We start from the raw sequence: 21,532 nt of genomic DNA, 5'->3' as shown, positions 1-21,532 counted from the left end.
GGGTTCTGGCCCCAGGGTGGGGCTATATAGATCATGTAGTGAAAGTGCATTATTTCTTTGAAAATCTTCTTCTCTGCTCCTGGGTATTAAATAAAGTAACTTAGTACATAGTTATGAAGAGCAAGAGTGCCTCTTCCAAAATTGTGAAATTCATGACCCCAGGGTCAGGGGTTCTGGTGTTAGGGCAGGGCTCTATAGATTATATAGTGAAAATGCATTAATTCTTTGAAAATCTTCTTCTCTGCTCCTGGGTATTAAATAAAGTAACTAAGTACATAGTTATGATGAGCAAGAAGTCCTCTTCAGAAATTGTGAAATTCATGGCCCGAGGGTCAGGGGTTCTGGCCCCAGGGTGGGGCTATATAGATCATATAGTGAAAGTGCATTATTTTTTTGAAAATCTTCTTCTCTGCTCCTGGGTATTAATTAAAGTAACTAAGTACATAGTTATGAAGAGCAAGAGTGCCTCTTCCAAAATTGTGAAATTCATGGCCCCTGGGTCAGGGGTTCTGGTGTTAGGGCGGGGCTCTATTGATTATATAGTGAAAATGCATTAATTCTTTGAAAATCTTCTTCTCTGCTCCTGGGTATTAAATAAAGTAACTAAGTACATAGTTATGATGAGCAAGAAGTCCTCTTCAGAAATTGTGAAATTCATGGCCCCTGGGTCAGGGGTTCTGACCCCAGGGTGGGGCTATATAGATCATATAGTGAAAGTGCATTATTTCTTTGAAAATCTTCTTCTCTGCTCCTGGGTATCAAATAAAGTAACTAAGTACATAGTTATGAAGAGCAAGAGTGCCTCTTCCAAAATTGTGAAATTCATGGCCCCAGGGTCAGGGGTTCTGGTGTTAGGGCGGGGCTCTATTGATTATATAGTGAAAATGCATTGATTCTTTGAAAATCTTCTTCTGTGCTCCTGGGTATTCAAAAAAGTAACTAAGTACATAGTTATGATGAGCAAAAGTGCCTCTTCCAAAATTGTGAAATTCATGGCCCCAGGGTCAGGGGTTCTGGCCCCAGGGTGGGGCTATATACATCATATAGTGAAAGTGCATTAATTCTTTGAAATTCTTCTTCTCTGCTCCTGGGTATTGAATAAAGTAACTAAGTACATAGTTATGATGACCAAGAGAGCCTCTTCCAAAATTGTGAAATTCATGGCCCCAGGGTGAGGGGTTCTGGTGTTAGGGCGGGGCTCTATAGATTATATAGTAAAAAAGCATAAATTCTTTGAAAATCTTCTTCTCTGCTCCTGGGTATTAAATAAAGTAACTAAGTACATAGTTATGAAGAGCAAAAGTGCCTTTTCAAAAATTTTGAATTTCATGGCCCGAGGGTCAGGGGTTCTGGTGTTAGGGTGGGGCTCTATTGATTATATAGTGAAAATGCATTGATTCTTTGAAAATCTTCTTCTCTGCTACTGGAGATTATTTAAACAAACTAAGTGCATGGTTTTGATGCATAAGGATGCCTTTCAAAAATTGTGAATTTCCTGGCCCCAGGATCAGGGGTTCTGGTGTAAGGACTAGGCTTTATTGATTATATAGTGAAAATGCATTGATTCTTTGAAAATCTTCTCTGCTACTGGAGATTATTTAAACAAACTAAGTGCATGATTATGATAGGCAAGGATGCCTCTTCCAAAATTTTTAAATATGTGGCTTCAGTTTTTGGGGCTCTTGAGGAAGGGGGGGGGGGGGCTCTATTGATTATATGGTAAAAAAGCAATAATTCTATTAATTAATCCTGTCTGCTCCTTAGCGTTGAGCTGATAAATAAATTGCTTAGCTATGATGAAAATGGGAGCTTCGAACAGAATTTTTAAATCTTGTGGTCCTAGGGTCAGGGGTTCTGGCATAACGAGGGGGGGGGGGGGGGGCTTTTGATAATATAGTGGAAAAGTGTTAATTCTTTGAAGTCCATAGTTATGATGATGAGGGTAACTCTTCCAAATTTGTAAATTTCTTGACCCTTGGTCTTGGGTTCTGGTGTTAGGGTAAGGCTTTGTTGAATCTGTAGTGAAAATGCATTGTACCTGTGAAATTCTTCTCTGCTTCTGGGCATATCGGAAGAAAACTGAGTAAAAGTTTAAATGATATAAGTAAGCATATTTCTACCAGATTTTTGAACATCTGGACCATTTGTCTAAGCATTCTAGTCCTGGGCAGGGCTCTATTAATTTGTATTCTACTGAGAGAAGTTATTCCCCTTTTTCGTTCACTTTTGATAATTAATCATTGTAAATAATGTATTTGAAAGGTAAATAGAATAAGATAATTATGCAAGAATGTTTATCATATAATTCAAAAAGTATTTTCTTAGTTTTAATAATCAGGTAGACCTGTAAGTAATAGATAAATAAAAATGAGACAAAAATAACTTATCTTATTAAAAGTTCTTCAAAGACCATAAGAGAGGTCAATGCTAGAGGGTTTAAAAATAGTACAGAAGCACTAATAGTTTGTTAATAGTCTGCATGGTGATAGTGTTAAGTGGAGCACAGATTAGAACTTAATTTATGAGTTGATACTGAATACTAGACTAATTATTTTGTTGATCCTGATCTTCCTACTTCTCTTGCTTTAGGGCAAAAAAGCTTCATCTGTCAGTGTATTTAACTTCTAAATTGTTGTATTATACTCAGGTGACCGTTAAGGCCCTTGGGCCTCTTGTCTGAGAATTACTCTTCGCAGATGCTTGAAATTTTAGTATCGTATATACAGTGGCGCCTCGTTAATCCGGACGCCTCCGTCCCCAACGAAATCGTCCGGATAAATGAATCGTCCGGATAAGTGAATCACTTCTTAAAAGACGTACCCTCTTAAAGCATGTACATATGAACATAGTGGTATTAATGTGAAGGCAAAGAAAACACCTTTATTTTACCTTGACTTATTGATTTTATTTTTATAGTTTTAAAAGAAATAATAAATATTTTAAAAAGAACAAAATTAAAATATAATTTACACGATGAAAAATGGATAGGCAGTTTTATGTTGAGACTTCCTTTTCTAACACAGGAAACTTTACTCGCCTTCTATTTGACGTGTAGTTACATGGGCTGACCAAATTTTGATCTGCTACTGTTTTATTTCGGCACCTTTTTTAAATATTTATTCAAGCTCATATTAAGTAGAACTGTTCATTATCACCATTGAGAATGTTCAAATGACTAACCGCGTATATTCACTACATAGGGAAGTAAGTAACTAAATACTGTAATCAGTGTACGTATTGCAAACATTCAACGAAAACACAAGCCATATTCAGGATTATCAATACTTTTTCTATAAACTCTAAGTTATATATCTTGAAAAGACGTGATCGGCATTTATAACTAACGCCAGTTACGTATTTCTAAGTGCATTAATAGAAATATATTTTCTTGAATTATGTATCATAATAAATTGTCTTATGAAAAGAAAAAAATGTACGATCGTATTTTGATAAACTTACGTAACTCGATACCACAACGAAATCTCGTGATTTATTATTCAGTAAAAATTTTATTTACAACTCTCCAAAATTCACATAAATTTATATTCTGTTAGCAATTTAATTAATGCACAGTATAAGCTAAATTCTTCGGGCTTTATAATATATAAAAGACGTATGTTTTAGCTGAGGTAAACACACGCTAATTATAGACGCTATTGTTTAGAGGTCACAGGTAACTGCCTTCAAACTGTCTCCACGGACAATGTTTTTACAATAATTATCACTACTGCAAGAAAGGTGTGAAAAGTCGTTCCTCGAAAAATTACCGTCCGGATAAACGAATCATTTTTCAATGAAAGATTGCGTTTTGTAGTAGAAATTGACCGTCCGGATCCGGAACGCGAATTTCCGGATTAATGAGACAGAATAACGTGGAAAAAATCGGTTCCCAAAAAATATCGTCCGGAAGGTGAAGCGTCCGGATTATTGGCGTCCGGATTACCGCGGCGCCACTGTACTCGCCTATAAGTCGGTTTTTTGGGAGTTAAACTTTGGTCCAAAACTCTGTATCCGACTTATATGCGAGTTATAAAAAGATTGGTATTTTAGCAAGTCAATCCCTCTAATTTAAGCTTAAAAAATACAACCGACTTATAGGCGGACCGACTTATAGGCGAGTATATACGGTACACTCTTTGTTGTGGTATGCCATATGGTGGGATTCATTTTTGAATGAATCTGATGTCAGCCCCCTCTACGTCAGTGCATCTGTTCATTCCGAATTTCTGTCGCAGTTTTCTCAGCAACTACTCTTGCAGATGCTTGAAATTTTGGAATAATCTCAGACAGTTATGAATTTATGATTGAAATACTAACATAAGAGGCCCATGGTCATATGCTCACCTGTGCATTTTCTGCTCAATTTGTTGCATGTATACATATTTTATGTAAATAAAAGAATATTTTTGTGGCTTTTTCACTACCCAAGTGCAAGGGATCTAGCGTACATTTAGAGGCAAAACTGTCTTTTGATGGCATCTAGTTTGTTTTGTAGGAAAGCAGGCAGTTCTGACTTTGGGTTCTGGAAATCCGCCACCAGTTAAAATTGTGTAAGTTAATACTTTAATGCAGACTTTGTTACTTTACATGGAAATTTAAATTGCACAATCCTATATTAATTGTTATATTGACTGCATTATAGGGTGTTTTGAATTTTAATTATAGATACAGAATAAGGAAAATTGAGGAAAGCAGAGGGTTTTTGATGGATTTGAGATTGACGATATGTTTCCCTATTGTTGGAAAGAAGTTTTGTATTCCCAATGAAAAAGGATTCTTGTTGCTGGAAAATCAAGAGATCAGAGAATGTGGCAGTATTGAGTACATTAAATTTCAGAGTAGGCTCATTTTCAATTTATTATTTTAAAAAATAGATATTATGGATTACCTTTGTATTGTGCATTTTCTTTTTGGATTTATTTTACTTATAAATAATATTCATAGGGCGAAAAAAAGGACATGTATATTATAGTAAAATCCACCTGTGACGTCACTCTTTTGTTTGAGTGCTCCATTATTTTTCAGGAATGGAGAGTTGCATAGTGTAAAGGCAATACATATCTTACTATCAATTTGTGAAGTATTCTCTTTTGAAATAATGTTATAGTTTTGAGTGTGCTGCTTTACCTTAACTCCTGCAAGTACAAATGAATATTTTATATGTATAGTTACAAGATGTCACTAAGCCATTCATTCAGTTGTGATGTACTTAGAAATTAATATTGTGCATGCAGTGTTCTCCTTGTATTACTTGAAGGGTTGCAATATTTTTATAACTTTCAGATTTTTCTCTTACGAATTGGATAAGAGAGAAGGGCCTACCAGTAGACGAAACATTAGATGAGGGGGCTCTGATGTTGTTACTTGAGCAACTAAACCTGACACACTTCTTTCAACAAGAGAAATGTGACCAAACAAGACCACCGTACATTCCATCAATACAGGGAATAAATAATGGTGACTTCTGATTTGAAGTTCTTTTTTTTAAGAATAAAACTAGATAGCAATATACTTTTCTATCAGAAAAATCCACTTGCACAATCGGACAAGTACAATAACATGCATGCAGTTTCATTGCAATTTCCCAGACTGTGAATTTACTTGCCCCCGGGTAACTGTTAATGCTATTCCCTGTAAACAAAAAATGAGAGCAATTTTTCTTTTTTATTTCATGTTAATTTTTAAAACCTATTTTGTATCCTGTAGATTGCCCTGGTTCTATTGCTAACCTTCCACTCAGGATCCCCAATCCTATGTCTTGTTACATCCCAAGTTACTGTACAGGAATAGAGTGCTGTGCTGAGATCCCAGTGTTGGGACTAGGTTTACATCTGTTTGTGAATTTGGACTTGAATAAACTAGAACTGAGTTATGGACTGGAAAACAAGATATACAAAGTAAAACTATTTGACTATATTTGGGGAGATGAAGTAAAAGTCTCTGTTGATGGAAATTTAATAACATTTACGTAAGTACAGTCATATTTAATTGAATGCAGTTTTCAAAGTGTGTAAGCTAGATTTTCTATCATAATTTATAATGACAACTTAAGGTACAGACTTCAAACAACATACGTACATTATGAGGGTACAAGAACAGGGTTCGACACTAACCTTAGTCCGTTAGTCTCAGACTAATACATTTTCATTCGGACTAATAAAATATGTGGCTAATTAGTCCGAACGGACCAATAAAAATTTCTGAAAAACAGTATGAATAAATTACCGATGTCCGATTCTCGACAACTTTTACTGGAAAACCCCGCGTGTATTTTTAGATTTCTAGCTTTTGGCGGGTAGTTACGCAATGCCGGGTCAATCATTCAGCGCTTAATTTTTCGACTGATCGATATGGAGTATAAGGTTTTAGCGATCATGATTTAGTATGACACTTTTAAGAAAGATTTTGGACGTTTAGGATGTAATGTAAAGACAAAAAAAAAAACGAGATCGGGAATACGATCGTACTTGCTGATTGCGAGATTTCAATGAATCTGTGGAATAATATATTTCACGTACAAATACTTTGCTTATTTCAAAAAATAATACGTATATTAATTGTCAAGTTTAATTAATATTAAAAAACATTGATGTTTCTTTCTTTTTTTTTGTTGACGGACTAATAAAATCGCGTGCGGACTAGTAAAAGTAATGAAGCACTAGTCCGGCTGGACTAAAGCCTTAAAAAGTTAGTGTCGAACCCTGAAGAACTATAAAGAAAAAGAATATAAGGGGTGGATTAGAAAAATAACATGTAGGAAGCCATCTTTACAGCAACTATGTAGTCATGCTTAGTGAGAATAATAGATATATATGTATTTATGATTTAGCTTCAGCATAAAACCACTCACCAACAGGGATATGTACATCTTTAATGCTCGTGTATCTGTATGCCTTGATGACAGAGACTGTTATATGAATATACCAATATTCTCCAACACCAAAATACCAACAGTCAGAAAAATGCTTCCACAGGATCAAAGTATGTAGTACACACAATCGAAATGTCATTTTAGAAAAAAGATAATACTCTATTAAAAAATTATCAGTAAAGATGTGTGTAGCATGCTGTGTTGTTCAGAATTTTTTCAATAAATTTCAGAATTTTCTTTGACAAAGTGGATGAAAAACATGAATATTGCATCACTTACGGATTTGAAAGACAATGCAAAGACTTTGTTGATTCAGCAGTTGCAGATAGACAAATTCCTTCTTGATACTACATGTGACATCCATGATGATACTTACTCACCTACAGTAAAAGGATGGAACAATGGTAAAATTATTTTTAAAACTATGTTAAATTAAGATCACAAAAGGATCCATGATTTTTAGTTATATGATATAATCTGGGCATCAACCTTCTAAGTTAAAGGATTTGGAGCAAGTCTGTTCCCAAGTAACTATAAGCTCCTGGATGCACACTACCAGACTTGCTTCAAAAGCTGGGTCTGACCACTTTTTAGCTCAGGGCTATTCCAGGAAAAATTGTATGGGGGGGTTGGAAGGCACTTTTATTTTTACCCCACCACCCATACATTTTTAATTACCTTCTACCCCACCCCCCATCAATTTAAAATTGCTTTTGATACAACCACCCATCTAAATTTAAAAAAAAAAATGTGTCACACATATATATGCAATAAAATTTCATGTACTTTTTTCAGGTCTTGTAATTTATCTGACTTCGAATGAGTGTTGGGTTTTGACATCTATCCAACCAGGGCCTGTTTTACAAAAGAACTTATGACTAAGATCAAAATGTTATTATGCAAATAAATTTCTTTTTTGCATTACTTTAAATATGTTTTAAATCTTTTTGAAAAAAAAAAAGATAGTTTTATGCGAACAATTTTTAACAGAAACATAAGTTTTGTAAGCTTTTATGAACAACTAAAGTTTTTTACTCTTAGTAATAAGTTTTTTTGTAAAACAGTTCCCCGTGTTCCTGCTACATGTACAGCTTAAAAAAAATATGTTCCTTTAGGCCTATGATACACACCACTGAAAGCCTTTATTATAGTGATTTGTATATCTGTTCTGATGCATGACTTTGTAGTCTGTAAAGCTTAGGTAAAGCTTTTACAAGTATGTATACACATGTACTAGTAGAAATGACATTCCTACAATTAATTAAAATTAATATTGTAAATTATAGCCTAGCTATCCTTAACAATTGTTGTTCACCTTGTTCATAACAAAATGATTCCTGCTTTTTTTTTTTGGTGGTGGTGGTGGGGGGGGGGGTACTAAACTTCTATAGGCAGTGTCTGTGAAGTGAAAACTTTGATAAAAAAAATATATTTAATGAATTCTAAATCCCATCTAACAACTTAGACCATTGGGGCATACAAGTTCGACAAGTAACACTTTACAGGTTAAGGACTGGCATGTTTTTGACATAATATATTTCATATTGTTTTCAAACTCATATCTCATCTTCCTTTTACTCTGTATGTGGAGTAAAGTAAAATATTTGACTTGCAAACTCCGTAGTCATGCTCTAAAACGTTCATTATCAGATACGTTTTTTTCTACTTTCGGTTTAAAATAAAACGATCTTTCTGATTGTTTCTAATATAATTCAATTTACCAATGTAATCATGTTTGATTAAACTGGCGAAAAGAAACTGGACCAGGGAGTCCAAAGCACAACTAATCCGTTTTCCAATCCCCCACTGTCATTGCAGTCACAGTTGCACATGCTTTTATAGTTATCTGCCCTTGTTTCCGTTTTGTTCGATTCTACTTTCACTTTCAATGTAAACACACTTTACAACTGTTTAGGACGAAAATATCAGTATTTACCGATTTATACAAAATGAGAGGAAAGAAGTACTTTGCACTTGATTATTTGTGAGGGTAAATACAACCACCCATCTAAAAATATATCGAGTGAGGACAACCACCCATACAAATTTAATTGCTCCAGACCCACTACCCATACAAAAATATATGAAGTGCCGTCCAACCCTCCCGTACATTTTTTCCTGGAATAGCCCTCACCTGAGTATTTGGCTCAGCATTTTTCTGATCAAATTTGTCCATTGTTTGTTGTCATCATAGTCTTCATTGTGGTGGAGACAGTCATCATAAACTTCACAATTTCATCTTTCTCTTCAGAACTACTGGGTCATTTTCAACCAAACTTAGCACAAAGTAGATCCCTGGGTAAAAGGTATTCAAGTTTGTTCAATTGAAGGGCCATGTCCCCTTCAAAGGGAAAAATTGGGTGGGGTCATATAAAAAATCTTCTGCTCAAGAACCACTTGGCTAGAAAAGATGAAAATTCAGTGAAAACTTTCTGACGTAGTTTAATTTCAAGATTTTTCATTAACCCCAAGGGTAAGGTGGGGCCACAAGAGACGAGACAATCAAAAGTTTTACATAGGAACAGAAAGGAAAAATCAGGTACTGCCATAAAATAAAATAAAATGGCATAACTCTTGTCATATTAATATAGAAGCTTAGGAGTAAATATTATTAGAAAAGAAATCTTTAAAAAAAACTTCTTCAGAAGAACAGTAAAGGCAAGATTAGTCATATAAATATGGAAGCATCCTCAGGTAGTGTAGATTCAAGTTTGTTCACATCCTGGCCCCTGGGGATAGGGTGGGGCCACAAAAGGAGATCAAAGTTTTAGATAAGAATATGTTGAAAAAATCTTTAGAATTTTTCCTCTCTTAAGTGATAGTAAAGAGAGTAGATAGCAATGGCATATACCGGTACAGGAAAGTTTATGAGTTGTTGTTGATTACCTATTTTGTTGATCCCTGATCATCCTTTTTGTCTTGTTTTTGGGTTTCAGTTTATTCTGTGTTATTTATTATTTACCATTCTATGGATGCTTTACAGGTTAAGTGACCAACAAGGCCCATAGGCCTCGTGTTTCTAGTGAAGGTGGAGGTTTTTTTTTTTATAAGCACATGTAGTATGGTAAAGTTGGTACTTATGGATGTAATTTTAAAATCATAATACTTCTGTAATCCTAACTGATGAATGTTGAAAAAAAAATAGGAATGTCGTCCAGTTTGTCTGAATGTTGTCAAAACACCTAGAAGAATTGAAATGATTTTAATGAATTGTAGAATGTCCATTGGATTGGGTAGTACCACCAGTGATTCCATTCCAAAATGTGAAGTGTGCTCTAACAGAGAACTGTACCAGGATTGACTGTTGTGTGGACTTTAGTCTTCTCAACCTTCAGCTTCACTTCTTCCTCCATTTTGACAGGTGTAATTATGTCATCTCTGGTGGAATAGAGAAGAAAACCTTCTCATATGGACTACTGGATTTCAACAACTTTTGGGGTAAAACTGATTACAAATTGGATTTATGTTCTTATTTGTTTCACTCAAACGAACATAAAACATCTATGAAATAAACACAAACTTCTGAAGTAGGATGTGAAGCACTCTGAAAGTTCAGTTTAATTATTTCGTAAACTCAGTACACATTATCATTGTCTTTTTCTAATGTCTGCATGCATGTATCTCCAAATTCTACAAAATAGAAAATAATAAATTTACTACAAAGTATAAATCTACAATATTCAAAATGTAGCAATGGGCAGGTGGGTGGGACCTATAAGACTGCATGCACAAAACAGAGCCTTGGAATGGCTTTCCCTAAACAAAATTTCTTTCATGGTCACTAATAGCCTGTGCTAGGAATATTTTTGTCACCTGACTAGGTTACAATTCTAATGGCCAATAGACGATGAGAATAAACAAACACAAACATGTGTTTGAGTAACTTTATTTAACACATAACATTGTTTTACATAGAAAAAGAAGGGGGGGGGGGTAAAAATGCAATAACAAATTCAATTAATATGTAGGAAACTAAAATGCATGTACTTCTTTTTGGTTGCATTTAAATGACACGTAGAGTTTTTTTTTTTTAAAGTCAATCTACTGCATGCATGTTTAAGTTATTAAGTTACCAACAAATTGGTAAATAAACATGTTAAAAGACTACATGTGTTAACTTTTGGTTGCAGTGGTTTTTCAAACTCTAAAAATAAAATAAAATAGAAAAAAAACTGATTAATATCTACTTAAAAATTGACAATATCTCAAAATAAATTATGTTACATAGTTGCATATTAATTTAAACATTTATAAATTAAAACACAAGAATAAAAATTGATTGATGTAAAATTTTTAAGCATACTTATTTTGAGGAGTATTCAAGATTAATGACACGATATTACATTCAGACTGGACAATAATATATTGCTCCCATTATACCTGTGTACTAATTACTGTTGCCCCATTATAATAAAACCAAACTTTGAGGAAGATCGAGACCCACGTTTTTTATTGTGTGTGTATGTATCTTTTTTGATGTTTTTAGGTCACCTGAGTCACTCAGGTGACCTATTGCTATCCGTTTTCGTCCGTCGTCGTGCATCGTCCGTCGTGCGTTGTGCGTCGTGTGTTAACATTTGAACATTTTCAGCTTCTTCTCTAAAACCGCTGAACCAATTTCAGCCAATTTTGGCATATGGCATCTATGTGTGAAGGGGAACAAAATTTGTGAATTTCATGGTCCCTGCCCCCCTGGGGCCTGAGGGGTGGGGCTAAAACCACCAAAATTAATGCAATTTTTAAAAATCTTCTTCTTTACTCCTGGACAACAAGGGGTCAAACTGTTGGCATGATTGTAATAAGCATTGAGCCCTCTACCAAAATTGTGAAATTCATGGCCCCAGGGTCAGGGGTTCTGGTGCTAGGGCGGGGCTATATAGATCATATAGTGAAAGTGCATTATTTCTTTGAAAATCTTCTTCTCTACTCCTGGGTATTATTGAAACAAATTGAATACATAGTTATGATAAGCAAGGGTGACTCTACCAAAATTGTGAAATTCATGGCCCCAGGGTCAGGGGTTCTGGTGCTAGGGCGGGGCTATATAGATCATATTGTGAAAGTGCATTATTTCTTTGAAAATCTTCTTCTCTACTCCTGGGTATTATTGAAACATATTGAATACATAGTTATGATAAGCAAGGGTGACTCTACCAAAATTGTGAAATTCATGGCCCCAGGGTCAGGGGTTCTGGTGAAAAGGTGGGGGGGGGGCTCTATTGATTATATGGTGAGAAAGCAAAATTTCTTTGAAAATCTTCTTCTCTACTCCTGGTTATTATTTAAACAAATTGAATACATAGTTATGATTAGCAAGAGTGACTGTACCAAAATTGTGAAATTCATTGCCCCAGGGTAAGGGGTTCTGGTGCTAGGGCAGGGCTATATAGATCATATTGTGAAAGTGCATTATTTCTTTGAAAATCCTCTTCTCTGCCCCTGGGTATTATTTAAACAAATTAAATACATAGTTATGATATGCAAGGATGCCTCTTCCAAAATTGTGAATTTCATGGCCCCAGGATCAAGGGTTCTGGTGAAAAGGGGGGGGGGGCTCTATTGATTATATGGTGAGAAAGCAAAATTTCTTTGAAAATCTTCTTCTCAACTCCTGGGTATTAATTAAACAAGTTAAATACATAGTTATGATAGGCTGACTCTACCAAATTTGTGAAATTCATGTCCCCAGGGTCAAGGGTTCTGGTGAAAAGGGGGGGGGGCTCTATTGATTATATAGTGAAAAAGCAAAATTTCTTTGAAAATCTTCTTCTCTACTCCTGGTTATTATTTAAACAAATTGAATACATTGTTATGATAGGATGCCTCTTCCAAAATTGTTAAATTCATGGCCCCAGGGACAGGGGTTCTGGTGCTAGGGTGGGGCTATATAGATCATATAGTGAAGGTGAATTATTTCTTTGAGAATTTCTTCTTTGAGAATCTTCTTCTCTGCCCCTGGGTATTATTTAAATAAACTAAATACATTGTTATGATATGCAAGGATGCCTCTTCCAAAATTGTGAATTTCAGGCTCCCAGGATCAAGGGTTCTGGGGAAAAAGGGGGGGGGGGCTCTATTGATTATATAGCGAAAAAGCAAAATTTCTTTGAAAATATTCTGGTTAAAAAGCAAAGAAGCTAAGTGTATAGTTATGATGAGCAAGAGTGCTTCTTCCAGAGTAGTGAATTTCATGACCCCTTGGGTCGGATGTGCTGGTGTAAGGGTGGGGCTCTTGATAATATAGTGAAAATGCATTAATTCTATTAAATAATCCTGTCTGCTCTTAGTGTTAAGCAGACAAACAAAGTGATTACTTATGATGAGCAAACTTCTGGTCCCAGGGTGAGAGGCTCTGGTGTTTCTCAGTGGGGAGAAGGGGGGGGGGTGCTCTATTGATAATATAGTGAATCTGTAGTAAAAATGCATTATTTCTTTAAAAATTTTCTCTGCACCTGGGCATATCAGAGGCAAAAAGAGTAAAAGTTTTAATAAGGAAGGGTATTTTTACCATATTTTTGAACATCTGGACCATTTGTTCAAGTGTTCTGGTCCTGTCCAGGGCTCTATTAATTTGTATTCTACTGAGAGGAGTTATTCCCCTTTGCCATTTACTTTTGATAATTAATCACTGTAAATAATGTACTTGAAAGGTTAATAGAATAGGAGAATTATGCAAGAATTGTTATTGTATAATACAAAAAGTACTTTCTTAGTTTTAATGATCAGGTAGACATGTAAGTAGTAGATAAATAAAAATCAGACAAAAATAACTTGTCTTATGAAATGTTCATCAAAGACCAAGAGAGGCCAATGTAAGAGATTTCAACAAGGAATGAAGCACTGATAGTTTGTTAATATACTTATGGTGAGAGTGATAAATGGGGAAGAGATTAGAACCTAATTTGTGAACTGTTAATGAATACTAGACTAATTATTTTGTTGATCCTGATCACCCTATTTTTCTTGCTTTTGGGCAACAAAGGTTCACCTTTTAGTTCATTTTATACTCTATGGATTCTCTAAATTGTTGTATGATACTCAGGTGACCGTTAAGGCCCTTGGGCCTCTTGTTTGTTTTTATATTTTATTTTAAAAAAACAAACAATACGAACAAGTTTGATATTTTTTAATAATGATTTCCTGTATTTTAAAGGCAAAGAAGTGGAGTTCAACATTTTAAATATTGTGCAACTGAAGTAAGTTTATAGAAACAATAAGAAATAGAATTGAAAATGAATAAGAATATTCAAGACATGATTTAATAATAAATTGAGAAAACCAGCTTTCTTAATTTTCTAAGGCAGTCAGTGATTTACAGAAAATGCTGTCTTTTGATCAAGGTTTATGGCCAATCAGTTACCAGTATCAAAGAAATATATCATAGATATGAGTCTTGCTATATGCCTGGAACCAAATAAGTGTGAATTTGATGCATCTATTTTCCATGAAACTCTTCTTCCAATGCTTGAATGTGATCTTTCAATGGGTTTTAAATCAAGAGGTAGGTTTAAAAATTATTACTGCAAATTACAAGGACTGAAATCCTTCACCAGAATGTTTTAAGACCCGAACTTATTTCCTTCTATTAGGATTTTCTCTGACAAAGTGGATGAATGAGCAAGGATTGTCACTGGAGGGAAGTCTGTCTACAGCTTTGTCCAACTCTCTGTTCAAGTTGCTGGGTATTGATTCATTCATGAAAGAGGAATCCTGTTCTCGTTCAGAGCCACCTTACAGTATTAACAGGTTACAGAAAGATGGCTGGTCTTCAGGTAATGTATATCTGAGAGCAAAAATATTCTTGAAATAATGAGTGTACAATGTATGTAAAATAATTATACCCATGCAAACAAAGTTAGAATTATTTAAATTTTTTTTCTTCAAATTTTGTAGAATTAGATTCAGTTTGAATTTGTGCTTCATGTATTTTCAGATTGATTTATCAAAATTTGAAACAGTTATGTCTTTGTAACGGTTATAAACCAAAAACTGTCCATTATGTCAGAAATTAGACAGTCCGAGGCACGTTAGCACTAAGGAGTGTCTAATATCTGACATAATGGTCAGTTTGAGGTGGATAACTTAATTAAAACATTTCACCAATATTGAACACTCCCATTGTTAACTTATTGGACAGTTACAGGTAAACTAGTCTCACTCTGCTTGGATGACGTAGCCTGACACTCTTCACTATTCTGGGAATGTTCCACGTATCAATTAATGTGAAATGAATAAAAATGAATGTTGAATCATGACATTCAGTTTTCTGTGGATTCAATGGGATTATTTTATTAAATTGTAAATATTCATTTACCGTATTTGGCTGAATATAATACGCACTTTTTTACCAAAATAATTTTCTGTGAGAAAGGGGTGCGTATTTTACACCACAATGGGATTTTGATAGGTTTTTCCTTCATGTGAAACACGGCTATCATACGCACATACCTTAGTATTACCTAGAGACTTATGCAATTTCTTGCTATTTATCGCCGTACTTAAAACTTCGGAAAGTTATTGTTGGAATGTAGGCTTGTTAAAAATGTTATATTTATAACCTTGTGATAGTTAAACTAAATTTAAAAGCAAGTTAAAATTAATTTGAGCTGCATGTCTCCGTGTAGGCCGCCATTAACGATGTTATTTATAGATGTTCACACATTCCTTTGCCACGTGCTTCCGTAATCATAGTACACATGTACCTAATCAGTCAGACGATCGGTCAAAAAAGTAATAAGTCATTTTTTAATGAAATACAATAAAATAAAATTTATTTTAGGTTTTAAATAACTGAGTGAAAATTCATTTCAACATATACCCCCCTCTATACGTCCCAATGAATGGAAGCCAATGTTGTGAACACGTGCGCTTGTCACTTGATAATCAGCTGATAATTAACCCTCAACACCCCTCCAGGCAATGAAATTGTTTACCGACTCCAAAGCATTGTTTTTACAGTTAGAGCACTGATTATTTACTGCACATATTAATGGCTTTGATTATTTTCTATGTTAAAAATCGGCGGTTGGTTTATGATCTTTCATATGTATAAGCGTGTGTTGATTACGACACATTAAACAGTTAAACGCTTGTTAAATGTAATTTTACTTTATCTTATATCGGTCTCGTGTTAAAATGATTGAGAGTTTAAAAAGGAAATATAAAGTATGTTGAAACTTAAGTGTTATCATTTACTCGTGCTCTGTAGAAAATAAGATATCCACGAAGATTACCTCGATGTATGAAAACACATATCCCACCTTTGTACATCATTTTTCACAGCTTTGGAGGTGTGTTGATAACTACACTTTACACGCTTGTTAAATTTTGATTTTATTTTTATAACAGCAGCTATTTATTTAATTAATTAATTTCAAGTTTAAAAGAGGAAAATCGTAGTCTATGAATACTCTGATGTTGCAATATCGCTTGCCCTATTAAATTTACATAATTTTCAACATAATTACCTTAACCTAAAAATAAATGTGACAACTGTAAAATTTGCAACAATATCTCGTGCTTTGTTGAAATAAAATTATTTCCACAAAGAATAATTAGAATACGGCGACGTATAATTTCAATATCACCGTATGCTAAAAAATAATAATAAACTCTGTTAATACTTTAATGCAACATTATCTTGTGCTTTGTTAAAATAAATAATTTCCTCCAGATTGCCGCGATATAGAAAGTCAAGATTAAGAAATAAAAACGCATTTGAATAAAATATCGTGTTCTGTAGATTTTCGGCACTTTATCTCCGCGCCGATTTTCATAGCAAATTACCCCGATTTTCACAAGTTCAGAACACCGCTTGGTAAAATTTTCTGCTGCGTATAATACAACCGAACTGTGTTTTTTTCCCCCAGTTTCAGGCTCAAAAAGGGGGGTGCGTATTTTACACCAATGCGTATTATATTCGGCCAAATACGGTACACTGCTAATTTCCTACATTGCTCATTTTATGTTCTTTGGGCCATGACATTTTGAGGCTTGGACTTTGGGTGGTTTTCTTTTTTGTACTCAATACAAAGATTGTCCTCGACGAAAGGTGGTACAGCTTTCAACCATATATATTGTTTTTCAACAAGATCAGGTCATGGAAATTTGCAGTATAATTTTTATCAAGATGACAAAGTTCTTTCCTAACCTAAAGATTAGACTAAGCCCTTTTTAAGGCCCCATGGGAGATGTTAGTCCTGTTATGACAGTACTTAGGCTCCAATGAGCCAAGCTTTCATATGTATTTGAAATGCATGGCGATAACAAACAGTATTCAAGCTCAAAAGTCCATTAAACAGTACAAATTTTGGAGCAGAGCAAACACGGACCTCTAAAACATCAGAGGTGGGATCAGGTGCCATGGAGGAGTGAGCTTTATTTATGAAATTGCTTTAATCATAATTAAGTATGGACCTGAATTGGCTTTTAATGGCAGGAAAGATGCTAAAATATAATTACTGCATAAATAAGTACATTTACAGTAACATTGAAGAGGTCATGCAAAATACATCAAACAGGACAAATTATTGCCAATGAGTAAAGTATACATTGAAAACTTGAAAGGTCATGCAAAATACATGTACTTTAAACAGGATCATGAAGTATTGCTACACTGTAGTAATCTTTTTTGCATTGTAATTGTTCCTGTATGCAATATTTATTACAATTTTTGATAAAAACATACCATTTTGTGTTTGAAAATTATTTGACCATCTTATGAATGTCTATAATGACAAAATTATAGATATGCTAACTGGAATAAACTTCCATTGATAATCTACGTATAAAGTGTTAAATGTATTTACATATACATGCAAGTCTTGATTCAGATACTATATTTCATAGATTCATAAAGACTGGTGAATGTTCTGAAAGCATATAATTGAACATTGAATTCATTTCTCACTTATAGGTGACATTCATCAAGATGCAAAGCTCTTTTATATTTGATTACCCCTTTCTAACTTTATTGTATATATTGCTTTTAGAATGTCCAGTGCATTTACCAATCTCAAAGTTAAGAGGAACAGCATCTTGTAACATTAAGGAGTCCTGCACTGCTGTATCTTGTTGTATAGAAGTGGGCAAAATAGGGAGGACATTTGAAGTGGAACTTGACATTGATTTTTGTAACCAGAAAATAACATTTGGGATTGAGAAACTGACGGAAACCCTCTCTTTACAGCTCTTTGAATTTGGTAAGTCATTTAGCAATTTATTATTAGGGCCTCACATGAAATGGAGGAGCCATATAGAAATCACACTATCTGCCTTTCTATCTGTCAGTCTGTCCTGCAATCATGTCCAGGCTATAACTTTGTAATGGAGAATCGTAAGAAAGGTGTGTTATGACCCTAAGGCAATTTTCTCTTGGAAGTTCAAGGTCTCTGGCAGAAAAAGTATAAAGTTCATGTCCGTCTACAACTTCCTAATGGAGAAACATTGGAAGTTCTTACCTCTAACAAAGATTGTTTATGATACGAAGTTATGTCATGCCCTTGGTCTAAGGTCATTTGATCAAGTTCAGGGTCACTCTTATGAAAATGCTTAGTTTTCTGACCATATCTTGTAAAGGAGAAAACTAGAGACTCAACTTACCACAATTATTGCTTATGACCTGAGGGTATGTACTGACCTTGACCCAAGGTCATTCCAGCAAGTTCAAGTTACTGGCTTGAAAAGCATGTAATTCATGTCCGATCTATGATTCTCAAATGGAGCCTATTTGGATGTTCATACTTGACACAAACTATTCTTTGACGTAAGGATTTGTCATGATGACCCAAAGTCATTTTGTTAAGTCCAAGTTCACTGGCAGAAAAAGTGTTGAATTTGCATCTGGTTTATAACTTTCTAATGGAAAAACATTGTAAGTTTATACTTCACACAAATATTACCTATATCTTAAAAGTGTGTCATGATCTTGAACCATGGTCATTCTGGCAAGTTCAAGGTCACCAACAAAGAAGTATAAAATTTTGTCCTCTTCTTTACTCCTGAATGGATAAATGTTGGGAAGTTAAAACTTCAAAGAAAGATTATTTGTGAGCTGATGGTATTTTATGACATTGACCAAGGTCATTGAAGCAAGTTCAAGGTCACTGGTAGAAAAAAATGTTTTATTCATTTGTACATAAATCTTTACAATAATCTTGTAAGTCTTGCCTTGGCATATGGACATGAGAGCCGTATGGACTGCAAAAAATGTAAGTGTTCCCAGACCAACTCCAGGATCATGCATAGTTTAATTAACATTAAATTATCATTAAGGACAAAGTATGGTAAAAGCCGATTCTGGCCCCTCATTTGATGTAAAAATCAGAACACAGTTAAAACTGTGATAGTTTGTGGTTAAGAACATAAAATCATGCTTATTTTAAAACCAGCACTTATTTTGATTCAGAGCTTTCACTGAGGCCACAAGAGGATGCAGAAGTAGGACATTTTCCCGAATTTCCTCAATTCTGGTGGAATTTTGTCAAATTTGAGATACTTTTCAGTTTAGGAAACTTAGAGCACATGCTTGCCTTTCTGAGATTTTCATACACCAGATGCATCTGATACTAATGTATGACATAATTTAAGTATGTAAATTTGGTAGATAGGCAAGCTTGTGCTCTATGTTTTCTGAAACAAAATGTGCTGTAAAATCGATGAAAATTTGCATAAAAATGAAAAAATTCGGGAAAAATTCGGAAATTGACATATTTTCTGACCTTCCTGTGACCTTTGTGTATCCCATAACTTGGAACCAACACTCATTTTTTGGCAGGGGTGTCAACAGGTTTTTATTGATAAACTGTTGCATCATTCTAAAAGACACCCCCAATCCAGGGTCCAAAAGGGGTCTTAGCCTATCTTGTCCTTTAGAATGCATAATGTCTTTGAGAATCTTAAGCATCAACCAAAAAAAGCCTTTCAAGTACATCTTTTCTCCCAGAAGTATTTTAAATTCATATTGGTGAAGCTATAGTCTCATCAAAGGTTTTTGGTTTCATTAGCTCTGGCATGGTGGATTTTTTTTCTGTTTAATCATCAATTTTTAAAGTGGGTTTAAGATTAAGACAATATTTATATAATAGTGTTTTGTTTTGCATGCACTATGCCTAAATAGTAGTCAGGGTTTGACACATAGTGCACGAGCCGGAGGCGAGTGCACTTTGTGTCAGTCCCTGACTACAATTTAGGCATAGTGCATGCAAAGCACAACACTATTGTTATTATTATGCTGACTGTCGTATAAAACCGACAATATTTTCTCCATTTCTAAAGTTTCATCTCCTCTTACAAACATGTTTTTACAACCCTATTATGACATCAAGTTGTGCTACATGTACGTCATAATCTTTTTTTTCTTAATTTTGAGTGTTCATGTAATAAGGTGTTATGTACAGAGAGTTTCATAGAATTTTAGTTGAGTGAAGGTAAAGATGTTGCAAGAAACTATTTAAGAAAAATTATTGTTGTTTATTTTTTTCTTTAAGTATCAAATATTTGAAACTAAGTTTATATACATGTAAATCAAAATACACAGTTATAGATAATGGCGTCCGTGGCTTAATGGGTAACATGTGGGACTGACAATCTCGGGGTCGTGAGTTCAGTCCCCAATGTGGGCATTGTCGGATTTTCTTTAATTAAAGAAGCCGTGCACTATTTCAGCATAGTATGCTTATGCTATATAAATCCTTAGAACACTATGCGAAAATGGTTGGGTATTATATAGACACAAATAATTTCTTGTATAGAGTATACAATATGAAAAAGAATGAATTATTTATATCTTACTAGGTCTTTACCTCCTTTAGGCAATTTATTGCAGTGGATTTATCTTTTGCAGGTACAAGAAAGGAGATGGTAATAATGGGAGTTGTCAAACTTGGGTATGTATCGTACTGTTTTGTATTGGTTGTGTTGCGAGAGAAAGAGCAAGATTCACTTAGGATCTTTTTTGGCCATGTGAATTTCTGAAAATCAAAACAGCTGAATTTTAGTTGACAATGCATTAAATATTACTTGAACACTTGTTGACTATATCTATTGAAAGTGACCCCCTGGGGTAGGGCAGGGCCACAACTGGGTATCAGTTATACTAGGGGTGATCAAAAAGTTTGTGAACTATCTCTGTATCTAAATAACCAGAATTCAGAACAGAATGAAATTTGACATACATTTCAGAAATAAACAACATTATTCAGTGAACACAGCGTTATGAATAGCAATTGCTAGGGATGTAATTTTAACCATTAAGTTTACAATATGTTTTAAAGTCACGGGCAGTGAAAATCACTTCATAATGTAAGCGTCAATTTGTTATAAGCTTGTTTTACTGTATATAGGTTTAATATCATTAAAAATCTTCTTCTTAAGAAAAGGAAGGATATGATTAGTCATATTACTAAAGAAGAATCCTCAGGTAATGTAGATTCAAGTTTCAAATTATGTCCCTTGGGGATAGGGTGGGGCCACAATAAAAGTTTTATCTTTTACATAGAAATATATAGGGAAAAATCTTTTTAAGCTGTGATTACTCAAAGAAAAGTAGAAAAAAAAGGTCAGTAAATATAGATTCAAGTTTGTTGAAATCATGCCCCCCCCCCCCCCCACTTGGGGGGGGTAAGTTTGGACCACTTACATATATTTAAACTTCTTTGATAC

The 21,532-nt window shown here is 34.4% G+C and overlaps 1 protein-coding gene across 1 annotated transcript in view; it reads left to right on the top strand.

Annotated features, from left to right (window-relative positions):
• Window positions 1-21,532, top strand: part of LOC133181486 (uncharacterized) — a 344,223-nt gene that overhangs the window by 39,761 nt on the left and 282,930 nt on the right. Inside the window, 12 exon segments of the mRNA XM_061315978.1 lie at window positions 4,496-4,550; window positions 4,666-4,838; window positions 5,284-5,457; window positions 5,707-5,968; window positions 6,830-6,981; window positions 7,102-7,275; window positions 10,088-10,309; window positions 14,025-14,067; window positions 14,212-14,372; window positions 14,461-14,643; window positions 17,863-18,072; window positions 20,715-20,757. Coding sequence (XP_061171962.1) covers window positions 4,496-4,550; window positions 4,666-4,838; window positions 5,284-5,457; window positions 5,707-5,968; window positions 6,830-6,981; window positions 7,102-7,275; window positions 10,088-10,309; window positions 14,025-14,067; window positions 14,212-14,372; window positions 14,461-14,643; window positions 17,863-18,072; window positions 20,715-20,757 — 1,852 coding nt within the window.

The sequence above is a fragment of the Saccostrea echinata genome, unplaced genomic scaffold (assembly GCF_033153115.1).
Source record: "Saccostrea echinata isolate AGI-Se365-2 ecotype Australia unplaced genomic scaffold, CSIRO_AGI_Sech_v1 ptg000009l, whole genome shotgun sequence".
Classification (NCBI taxonomy): Eukaryota; Metazoa; Mollusca; class Bivalvia; order Ostreida; family Ostreidae; genus Saccostrea; species Saccostrea echinata.
The sequence above is the reverse complement of the archived record's forward strand: the minus strand, read 5'-3'. Positions and strand labels throughout refer to the sequence as shown.